This window comes from Carex rostrata, chromosome 21 (genome assembly GCF_964058835.1).
Source record: "Carex rostrata chromosome 21, lpCarRost1.2, whole genome shotgun sequence".
NCBI lineage: Eukaryota > Viridiplantae > Streptophyta > Magnoliopsida > Poales > Cyperaceae > Carex > Carex rostrata.
The window spans coordinates 2,211,668-2,224,556 of NC_135938.1; the positions used below are offsets into that span (position 1 = coordinate 2,211,668).

The 12,889-nt window shown below is 30.3% G+C and overlaps 1 protein-coding gene across 1 annotated transcript; it reads right to left on the minus strand.

Moving 5' to 3' along the window:
• Positions 1 to 2,575: 2,575 nt before the first annotated feature.
• LOC144573372 (transcription factor bHLH61-like) lies at positions 2,576 to 4,594 on the minus strand. Its single transcript, XM_078323146.1, has 4 exons — positions 4,317 to 4,594; positions 3,830 to 3,955; positions 3,521 to 3,691; positions 2,576 to 2,795 (listed from the first exon to the last, which is right to left on the minus strand). The coding sequence occupies exons 1-4, from the start codon at positions 4,395 to 4,397 to the stop codon at positions 2,718 to 2,720; spliced, it is 456 nt and encodes a 151-aa protein (XP_078179272.1). The 5' UTR covers positions 4,398 to 4,594; the 3' UTR covers positions 2,576 to 2,717.
• Between the last annotated feature and the right edge of the window lie 8,295 nt (positions 4,595 to 12,889).

Sequence of the window (12,889 nt, forward strand, 5' to 3'; positions counted from 1 at the left end):
GTGAGCATGACTTCGTATCCTCTGCATTAACTCAATAAGGAATCTTTTGAGTTAATACATCTAGACCGTTTGATAATCTTCAAGATTTGTGTGAATTGAATCCGCACTAATATTAATTGGACGGATGGGCTCCGTTTACAATTGGACGGCCGATATCTATTAACTCAAAAGATGCTCTTTTGAGTTAATGCAGACGATGCGGAGTCAGTGAGCATGGCCTGCTGGATAAATTTACGTTCTTAGACTCGGTTCAGACCGTACAAAAAGTGATTGAAAGAAGTTAGTGTTATGTGGCCTTTTATTACTCTAGCAATACCATAGTCTGGGTTCAGGCAGCATTTTTCAGTACAAGATCCCTCGCGCATAAGATGATTTGGTGCGGTTTGTCGCATAAAAGCTAATATTCTTCCCATACCTTGCGAGTCTAGGCCGCCCATTAGCACTATGGCTCATAAGCCCATTGGATTTTAAGCCCATAAAATAAGCCCATAAAGCTTTATGCTATCTTGCATTTGTGGCCGACATTTTTATTTTTACCCCATTAAAAAATTATTTTAATAATAATAACTAAAGTTTAGTGACAATTTTAAAAATATCCCACTCGTGGAAATTTTCCACTGACTTGAAAATCCCTTTTATTTTTTATTTTTATAAAATGGAAATTTGTTTTTATTTTTTATTTTTTGTATTGAAATATTAGAAATGTTGGATATATTTCTTTAAAAATAGATGGAATACAATATAATTTGATTTATTAGAAAGACTGTAACAAATAACCCGGATCAATATTTTTCAGGTCGGATTTTTCGTGGCTGTAAGAAAAATTAATATATTTATGTATGTGTTATTGGAAAAAAATAAAAATGCTTAGATTCTGAGTTATTGATCCCGGTTCAAAAGTCACTTCTATGTAATCTAGAAAATATTGTGATCCTTCTATGACATTTAATTTATGGAAAGTTGTATCTATTTTTGAAAAAAAAATAAAAACTTTAAGTTATTTAATAATTATTATTCAAAAAGAATTCTCAAAAATAGATACAACTTTTTATAAATTAAATGTCCTAGAAGGATCACAATATTTTCTAGATTACATAGAAGTGACTTTTGAACCGGAATCAATAACTCAGAATCTAAGCATTTTTATTTTTTTTTCCAATAACACATACAAAAATATATTAATTTTTCTTACAGCCGCGAAAAATCCGACCTGAAAAATATTGATCCGGGTTATTTGTTACAGTCTTTCTAATAAATCAAATTATATTGTATTCCATCTATTTTCAAAGAAATATATCCAACATTTCTAATATTTCAATACAAAAAATAAAAAATAAAAACAAATTTCTGTTTTATAAAAAAAAAATTGGAATTAAAATTCCAGCCCGTGAAAAATTTTCAGGGTGGGGTATTTTTAAAATTGTTGCTAAACTTTGGTTATTATTATTAAAATAATTTTTTAATGGAGTAAAAATAAAAATGTCGGCATTTGTGGTGTACTAGGACTCAACTACGTAGGAACAAAATTTGATCAATAATTCAGTAAAAAGCAACTATCATTGTCATTAGGGGTGTTCAAACGGTCGGTTCGGTTTAAACCGAACTAAAATAATCAAACCGAACTTAAAACCGAAGTTTGAAAATCCAACCGAACCGACCGAACTAAAATAGCAAACCGAATTAAAACCGAACCATTTAAACCGATTTAAACTTCGGTTTGTTCGGTTGAACCGAACTTTCTCAAAAATCAAAACTCAATACATCTATAATACTCAATTTAAACTTTGGTTTTGATTAATGAACCAATTTAAACTTCGGTTTTGATTAATGAACCAAAATAATACTAGAAGTCTTGACCCTATCAATAAAATCGGTCGGTTCGGTTTAATCGGTTTTGAGAAATCAAAACCGAACCGAACCATTTAAACCGAACTAAGTCACAAAATCAACCGAACTGAACCAATTCAACCGAACAACCGAACCATTTAAACCGAATCTTACCGGTTCGGTTCAAAACCAAATAAACCGAACCATTTGAACACCCCTAATTGTCATCTGATAATGAGGGTTTAAATGCCTACAGTTTTTTTTGTCTCCACCATTTTTCTATTTTTAAAAAATTTAATAACTCAAAATTTAAAACTTAAAAGTCAAAATAAAGCTGTTGAATATGATCTACATTATTTTATCTATGTATGTGTAAAAAATTATGATATTTCAATTTAGTTTGATTGTCATCAAGAGCTTGTAAAAAACATACTAATGTGCATAATTTCTAGACGTTGATTTTTCAACTTATTGATTCACATAAAAACAAAATTGAAATGTCATAAATTTTTTATGAGCACATACAGAAACTAACATAGATCACATCTAACAGTTTTATTTTGATTTTTTAAGTTTTAAATTTTGAGTTATTAAACTTTTAAAAAGTGGAGCACAAAAAATGGAGGCATTTGAACCCTCCTCTTTAATAATAGCATGTGGACAAATATATGTCATGCAGCATGGTCCCAAAATTTTCATCCATTGGGGTTTGGAAATACATAATTAAGCCATGTTGCTCTGAGTTTAATTTATTATACGTACTTGATCAGTTAACCTCAATTTAACCATAAGAGTTAATTAATTCGGAGAAAAATATGGAGCTTGCGCTCCTATATATACTAATCAAATATTTAATTAGGAACTAATGGTACATGCATAAAATAAATTAATTAGTCTTCATCACAGTTCCTGATGGCTTGAAGCACTGCTTCTTTCACTACATATGCATCGAGACCCCTGACCTGGTTCTGCATTAAGAAGAAAACATGATATACTAATTAATTAATTGCTTATTATTTGCTCAATTTTAGAATCATTATACATTTGAAAAAAAAAAAAAATTATGGTTTGTATTTATGTTGACTTGAAGCTAGTGCAAGATATATATAAATACCATGTATAGGTTATGCATACGCATTATTAAAAATTCAGTACATTATAATTGATAATTTCATCCTTAATTTATATAAGATATAACTCTTCAAATGATTTTTATAAGGCGAGTTCAATTGTACTAAGGGAAATTGGCTTGTGCAACCATATGATTTTCTACAATGCAATCCAACAATAATGACGATTTTTGTTGCTATTATATATTAATTAGAACAAATTGCTTGATTGCGAAATGTTTTTAATAGGACAATCGATCAGTCACGGATACTATATACACGAAATATGAGTAGGCAATGTTCCCTTCAATTTATGAAGAAAACCATTTATTATTTTGGTTCCTTCTGTTTTTTAAAGTACAGGCAGTGGTGAAAAGGTGGTCAGGTTATAATTAAGATGAAACAGTTGTACTAATAAGATTCCAAAATTATTAGTTAATCACATAGAATGCATAAAAAAATCATAATTTTAACTATTATACCTATTGAATGCTAAATAGATATTTGTTATCGCGGTTGTAGTTACAGCAAATACACACACACACACACACACACACACACACACATATATATAGGTTTCTTACCTCTCCTCCAAATGCTTGTAGACAAAACGAGTCAGCACAAGAAGCACTTGCTTCCATGACACTAAGTCCTAGTTCTTCAAAAGATTCAAGAATTGAGACAAGTAAAGCGGGATTTGTCTTGCTCAAGAACACATTGATCAAAAACCCATTTTCTAGGGTTTCAACAGTCACCTGTCATAGTTTCAATGGAATGTACATCATATAATTAGTAATCAAATTAATAATATGGATATTGCATGCATAAGTAATTAAATATGTACAAAAGAAGTCTCGGGATGTCAATGCATCTGTCAATCATCATATACGTACCAGTGGCGACTGTTTGTCTGATATGATACTTTGACTGGCAGCGAGCTCACGGTTCAGTTTTATAACTTTCTGTTTCAACTCTCTAATGTACCTGGAGGCATCTAAGACGATTGATGGATCGTTCAACTGTTACAAAGAAGAACAATGCAACAGATTAGAAATATACTTCGTCGTAAAAGATCGAGCTGCATGTTGACAGATTTACAACAGAGTATTCATAGATGAATTGTAACCAATACCTAAAAGAATGTCAAATTCGGAGAACACCTTAATTAGCAGGGTTTTTCATATTGTAATATAACAAGTTTCATAATTAAAAAATGTCCGGATAATAAAAAACGCCAAAATACTGCTTGTTCAGTTGTTCTCCAAAGTGGTATAATATGGTAAAAAACGATATATTATTATTTGAAATAAGATAAGGGTAAGGAAATTAATTTCAGTTCAGCAATTAAGGGACTATTAGAGAAAAATGAGAGATACATACTGCATTTGACTTAGTAAGTGAGCGGAGCAATTGTAACTTCTCATGTAACCCGGCCTTGATCTTTTTCTCCCTTGATACCATCTCTTTCTCTCTCTCTCACACACACACACACACTCTAGCTAGCTACTTGCTGGCTGCCTCACACGCAAACAAGCTCAAATATATGGGGAAGAGAGATCGATGGAGGCTATTTATAGATGAGGAACCAAAGGGAAGAATCCCCACTCCTTTTTAGCTTATCCACATAATTTGTGTTGTTTCTCTGTATTGAATGAAGCAGTTAAGTCTCTACAGGAAACATATTTGTTGGCAGTAGCTAGCTAGATAAAAGTTTTGTTACTGTTGCGCTTGTTTTTTCTTTATTTATTTTGGTCTGGGTGATAATTAAAAATATATCCATGAAAGTGATTCATGTATGTGGCTAGGTAATTTTAAACTTTGCACGTGCTTCTTCTTACAACTAAATTAATTAAACTTGGCCACCCCTATTATTTAAGGGTATGTTTGATTGGATAGAGAATAAGCTATTTTTGAGATTAGGCTATTCGGAATAGCCTATTCGGTGTTTGATTGAGTTAGAATAGCTAGAATAGTGAATTCAAACGTTTTGTCTTGTTAAAATAGGCTATTCTTAAGAATTTTAAGATTTGGCTATTATAATAAGATAAAAAATAGCTATTCTTGATTTGGCTAGTCTAGCTATTATAATTTTGAAACTAAACATACCCTAAAGGTTTATGGTACGTAGAATATAGAAATATTAGCGAGTAATGTATTTTTTTTTAATTCATTGATTAATTGATGCGGCCAAGTCATAGATTTCTATTAATTATAATGTACATATTTAATTTTAAGTACGATCGATGTACATATTTTTAGAGAAGTATGGTATTTTATTATTTAATTAAATCATTAAAAATAAGGTTGGTGAGCTGTCAACCTATGTGGACTAATACGGTGCACTCAAATTTTAGCCTTTCAAATCTTGTCACATCAATTTTAACATGATAAACTTTTTTAAAAGAACTTAAGTCAACTTATACTACGAGTCAATTAATTAATGGCTTGACTCTTGACAAGTGATTTTGAACTTCATATTAATTTCAAGTTTGAAGTCACTACTCGGCGTCTTACAAGTAATAATATCACATGATAGCGACACCAATTTATCATCTTTAATTATTTGTGAATTGTGATATCCAATGTACACATATATTCCTAAAAGAACCGGGACTGTATATTTTTTATGTTGTCATTTCATTAACTTGTGCTACAACAACTATTGTGTATAATTTCACGCGGTTAAAAGTTTTTATTTTCTATATTCATTTTGAATAATTAATTAATATTTTCAGAGTGAGTCTATGGTACTATGCATATCATGATTTAGTCTGTAATACGGATCAATATTTTAATTTTCAAAATTCTAACGGTCGATCGGAACTGTTCAAAATAATTTTCATATAAATATGTACTTGAAGACCAAATTTTATATTTTTTTGAATTTTTGTACTATTTTTTAAGATAGGTAGAAAAACACTGTTTTTGGATGGTCCAAAATTTTCAGATCAAGTGATTTTCTACCTATCTTAAAAAATAGAAAACAATTTCTAAAAAATATAAAATTTGGTCTGCAAGTAGATATTCATATGGGGGTCATATTGAACAGTTCGGATTGACCATTAAAATTTAAAAAATAGATATATTAATCCATATTACGGACCAACCCGTGATATGCATAGTATCATAGACTCACTCAAATTTTCATGAGCCACCTATTTTAATTACAACAGCCAGAGAAGTACAAAATCTGAATTATTACAACCAGAATTAATCAAGCGAACCAATAAACCCTAAAATATAAATTAAAAGTTGGGGTAAGAGTTACATTAGCACCACCAAGTTGAATAGCAATATCTTCCACATGTGTAAGCATCAAAGTTTGCATATATATAGAGAAAGAGAGTAGAACTAGGTTGTTTTTAAGTTCACCAAGTTTTTTGATGAACTTAAGTTTAAAACCCGTCAAATTGGTTTCAAATGACGAATCTGAAATATTGAAACCCGTCTAGCTTACGAGTGATGTGTCTACATGTGAAAATTTTAAGCATTCGAATTAATTTAGTTTAAAGTCAAGCGGTCAAAAAATATTAAATAAATGAATACATTAAAATTAATTTATTAACCATCTAATTTTGATAGGATAACTAATTATAATTAGTAACAAAAATTCCATGCACGCGTGTATCCAACTGGTGAAATTGTAGTACCAGGCCCATCCCAGAAAAAAAAAAGGTACTCTAAGGTTCACAGAGGGGCTACAGAGGGAATCAATATCTTGTCCAAAATTTGTTTTGATATCTTATACTTGGTGTTAAATAGTTGATGTCATATACAAATAAAGAAAATGAGTTATAATTTTCCTCTTGCATCATTTGGGCTTTCTTATTTAAAACATGTAATTATTTAGGAAAAAAAAACTTATTTTAATTAAATGAATTTCTGTTAGTAATCAACAACTGATCTTCAAACAAAAATCTAGGCAGGTCAAATTGTTAAAGGCAAAAGGTATTGTAAAACACAATATATACAAAATGAGAGATAATACTAAATCAAATATTAATTGAATACGTACTCCCAAAAAATTATTAATATCAAAGCAACAATTTAATTATTTCCAACGTCAGAGAGAATTCTTGTATTTCTATTCTCTCCCAATATTTCTTATACACACACACACACACAAATTCGACTTGCAAATAAAATTGGTACGTTGACATAAAATGTATAGCATTGAGGGATTACATAGGTAAATGGCACGTTCAAACAAAAAGACACGCATGCATGGAAGTGCATGCTAAGCTCCAGCGTGTCCACAATATCATAGTAACGTCATAACGGTCACAAGACCATAATTTATATGGCCAAAATATGCCACACGAAATTCCATCTCGTGACCTCTTTGGCACTTCTTTCTCTTAGCACCCTCTCCCACTACATACAGACTTCTCGTGAGAGGCTTGCGAGCTACATGTAGGCTCTTTCTGGGCTTTTGCTTTGTCCATACCTATCGATTTCTTTATCCAATCATCTCCTGCCACGTCAGATGTCTCACATGGAATCACGTACACGTACGTCGTTAGAGATCACATTAACAAAAATCATAATGGATCTCTGCAACATGAATTAATTAGGCCACCACATTCTAATTTAGTCCAAGCTCAGTCCTTAAGATGAGGATCCAGAATAAATCTAGCGTGTATTATATTTATTAAGAAATTTTGGTGAGCATAACTTTAAAATATATCGAATTGACTTCAAATGATGAATTTGAACTGTTAAAACCGACCCACTTTACGACGAATTTGTGTATATATAAAATTTTTAAAATTTCAAATTCATTTAGTATAAAGTCAAATAGTAAAAAAATGAAAGAAAATTAAAGCATTAAAATAACTCATAAACCTTCGATTTTTTTACCACTTGACTTTTTGAAAATTTTGCATGAATGTACATGCATCACTCATGAAGTGGATCGGTTTCAATGGTTTAAATTCGTCGTTTAAAACCAATCTGATATGTTTTGGAGTTATACTCGCCAAACCTTCTTGGTAGGCATAATGCACGCTAGCTTTACTCTCTCTCTCTCTATGTGTGCCTGTGTATATATATATATATATATATATGAGTAGAACTAGGGTGCTCTTAAGCTCACCAAAGTTTTGGTGAGCTTAACTCTAAAACTCATCAAATCAATTTTAAATGACGAATCCGAACCGTTGAAATCCGTCTACCTTACGTGTGATGCATCTACATGTGAAATTTTTAAACATTCGAATTAATTTAGTATAAAGTCAAGCAGTCAAAAACGTTCAAAAAATGAATGCACTAAAATTAATTTATTAACCTTCTAATTTTGACCGCTTGACTTTATACTAAATTAATTCGAATGTTTAAAAATTTCACATGTAGATGCATCATACGTAAGGTAGGCGGGTTTCAACGGTTCGAATTCGTCATTTAAAATTGATTTGATGAGTTTTAGAGTTAAGCTCACCAAAACTTTGGTGAGCTTAAGAGCACCCTAGTTCTACTCATATATATATAGTAAGGCTACGGTGCTATGGTTTGCATATATAGAGGGCTACGGTGCTACGGTTTAATATTCGAGTTTTCAAAATTCTAATGATCGATCCGAACCGTTCATCTTGTTCTCCATATTAATATGTGTTTGGAGACCAAATTTTACATTTTTTGAAAATTTTTTACTATTTTTTTAGATAGGTAGAAAATCAAATATCTGAATGGTGCAGAAATTTTTAGATCAAGTGATTTTCTACCTATCTAAACAAATAGTAAAAATTTTTTCAAAAAATATAAAATTTGGTCTCCAAACACATATTAATATAGAGAACAAGATGAACGGTTCGGATCGACCGTTAGGATTTTGAAAACTCGAATATTGAGCCATAGCACCGTAGCCTTACTCTCTCTCTCTCTCTCTATATATATATATATATATATATTCTCGTGAAAAATAATTAGTGGTCAGAGATAGATGATTGATATTGAGAATACAGATTTATTTTCCATATATATAATTTAGTTGTTTCTTTATATTGTGTATTCTTTTATTATAAATGCATCAGACTAAGCTGTCGGTGATGAATCTTTATATATAGTTAAGCCATGAATATTGCTATATTACTAAACTGAATCCTTACTAGCTAAGCTGACTCCTTTTACAATTAAGCTGAATTTTTATATAATTAAATTGAACTAAATACTTGTATATATAACTATCAACTTTAAAGAGGGTGCAGGACCTGACTACTCTAGGCAGGGAGGAATTAAGGCGCTAAACTGGTACCGAGTAGTCTGAGGCTCTGAGCATTACCTAGCTACACGGCATTGAGAAGGGTCCACCCTGGTGATAGATTTTTCCTAATTTTTAAGAGATGTATATAATTATATGTAGTTTTGTGTAGAGCTTAGAAGTGCCTTGTAAATAACTCTTTTATTATATGAAATTGACAGTGTTCTCGCTTTCATCATGACTGCTAGAGTTTGTTAGAACTTTTTCGAAAGTTAGCCGGAGCAGCGCCAGAGTTAGCCGGGAGCTCAGTCGGAATTTGTATGTTAATATATAAAGTATTGTCTGGTACATAATGATTCGTCAAAATAATTGTAAGAATAATATATGGTCTTCTGATGTGAGAGGTTATGAGTTCAAAATTCGAATAAGAGAAATTATTTGTTGTAATAATAGAAGTATGAAATTTGGAGACTTGATCTCTATTTTTCTCTTAAAAAATTGATTTCGGTACACTATTTATTTCTTTTATGTATGCAATGTTTTTCTTAAAATCAAAATATTTACTTTGTCTACTATCTTCTGATCTAAAGCTTCCAATCAAAAGTGAAGTTTTACTTTACTAACAAAAATTCCTTTTTTTCTTATAAAAATCACCATTTGTTGATCTCATTAATACTTCTATGAAGGACAAATTGAAGGCAGTACTTCCCATACCTAATCTGGCATGCATATTAACAAAAAGTTTTTGATGGCATCCAAACTTACAAATATGACATGCAAATAGACAATCAAACTTCCCTGTCTGTTCTTACCCTATCCCTCTCTGTTACTTCTCTATTCATAACTCCACAGATATTTTTCCTCTCTTACTGTGGATGCCAAATCATCTCCTCTCCAGTCACCCCACCAGTGCAGACATTCACTACATTGAAATGGATATATCCAGTAGTATAAAATGGAGAACAATCAAAAGCAGCAGCGAAACCTCGACAATACGTCCAACAAAATGGCAAGCTTGTTTGTCTTCACTTTACACGTTTAACAAGCATTGTTCGCATTGGCTCAGAACGAATTGCATGTGAATGTACTTGCCAAAGAGCCAACATCACGTGACCTTTGGTGTTATACACCTGCCTTCAATATGTTAGGACGTGCCACACATACCAAACGATACATGCATGTAACAAAAGCGCGCAGGATCTAAAGAGCGCACTATACTATTTTTAATATGTTAAAAGGGTGCTACACATACAAAACGATGCATTTATTAAAAATAATGTTCTAAATATATAGCATACTATGGCAGCGCTATTGTATTTTCAGATCATAAAAGATATGACATTATTAGTGCTATAGCATACTGTAGCACATTATAAATAATGAGCGGCGCTATAGTATTTTCATATCATAAAAGATATGACATTATTAGTGCTATAACATACTGTAGCACATTATAGCGGCGCAATATAGCAATATCGTCATTTTTTAACTATTTCGCTATGACATGATAAACAATGTTTAAAACCTTTGTTCAAAAGTTCAATATAGTATATATATGAGCCGATATCAATCGAGTCAATCATAGAAAATGAAAATATTTCTTCCTTTCAAAATAATTAATACTGAATTAGAAAATTTATTAAATTGAGCAATATAAAAAAAAGAACATACTTTAAAAACCCCACAATGATTTTCTTATTGGATTTTCAAAAGAGAAGGGATATATCTAATACCCTAATCATCAGTAACATGCAGTATTAATTTTATATTTTTTTGTAATTTATTATATATATCATTAGAAAAAAAATTAAATCATCTCAACTGCAAGCATATAACAAATTATGAGATTTACCGACAATTGAGGTTATCTGTTTTTTTTTTCTTTTCTTTTTTTCTTTTCTTTTGTCTTTTTTTTTTCTATTAGTCCGGTTTATCTAACACTTATCTCTAGAATTTAAATGTTACATATAGACGCTGATCAGCAGGTGAAGGGTTTTCCTTCAATTTGATTTGATTTTACTGCTAATTATACGACCCACAGGCATGCATGCATATATATGACCATGAGCGAGGAACATATATATATATTTATAAAAATCTATTTTTTACTATCGGTATCATCGCATATACTCTTGTTATTAATAGTAATTAATATCCTCAGATCAGATAGTAATTTATATTGGTGTATCATCGGCAATAATTACATTTTATCTTCATAAATAATGACAAATTATTGTATGCATGTATATAGCGTTCTTAATTAGATTAGCAGGGAAAGAAAATTAATAATATATAAAACTGATTTATGAATTAGGCACTAGTAAGCAAATACCAAATAGTAATAAACTAATAATGGTTCTTTAATTATTTTGAGAACTCATAAAAACTTTTTCAGTAAATTGGTAAAATTTTAAGGGTGTAAATAGATAAAATAGGCATGCATGGATATGCCTAAAATACCAATTGATATTTAACATATCTATTCTTATATTAAGCACGTAAATATTCTAATTAGTCGGGTGAGAATATTTACTGCTAAAATTTGACTCAATGCAGCAACGAAGTGAGAGAAAATTTTTATTTGAACCATTCTAACCACATTTCAGGAAGGAAATTAATAAACTAACATATTAGTTGACTTTTTGCATTAATGGAGCATCATCTCTGTAATGGAAATATTTTCTTCAAATAAATTCAAAGATATTAATGATGAATTCCGAAATGTTGTATTACCTTTTATTGTTAAAGAACCAAACATTATTTTTGCTAAAAATGATAACATGTTCATTTTATATTAAATATTGAGTTTTTGTATTTGAAATTTTGTTTGCTCTGTTTTTGTGTTGTTGTTTTTTTGTCAACTTCATATAACAACAAGCCCGATTTTTATTTTTACTTTTGTAAAATTTAAAATTTATATCTGAAGTCTGAACATTGTTTTGTTGTGTTTTCCTTCTGACCATGAAGCAAATAAGTTGATTTTAAAAATGAAATTTACTACTGCATGCCTTCTTATATATTCTTACATTAGGAATCAGTTTAATAATATCAACCAACATACCACGTACTGATTTTGAGTCGTTACAATCTATAATGTAGTAGTATAAAAATAACAATCATTATTCATCAAAACTTTATTTTAACAATAAAAATTCAAATAGAGTTTCAGATGAGTAGATCTTTCCGAGTTTCGTAGTTGAAACTGAATAATTCAAATTTTTTGGGCTCTTGATCAAATAGAATTGCCGACTCATCAATATCCATCTATTAAATAAAAATAATAATAAATAAATAAAGCAAACAATGAGGTGACCTCTTATAATATTGTAGAATTTTTTTTTCTTATTGTGCTATACTTTCAAGTATCAAAATTTAATCAAATCTGCTTAAGAAATAAAAGTTTCCTCCACGTTGACGAGAGAAACTAACCTTTGTTACTCTTAAAAATAAAATTGATTAAATATTTATAAATTACCTTTGATTTATGAATTGAATAACAAGTGATTGTCGTCGAAGAAGACAGAAATTATTAGTTCTCTTTGAAATTTTTTTCGAAGCATGATTTTTTTTGTTTAGCCAAAAAAGCTAACTAAGATTGATCAATTAAAGAAAAAATTATCAATTGATTATACTCAATTAATGAGATATCAATTAAAGGATTAAATGATTTCTCTCACCTCTCTTCGCTGCTTTGATTTTTTTAAACGTTTCTCTCACCTCTCTTCGCTACTTTGAGCAAAAATTTCGCTGTTCAAAT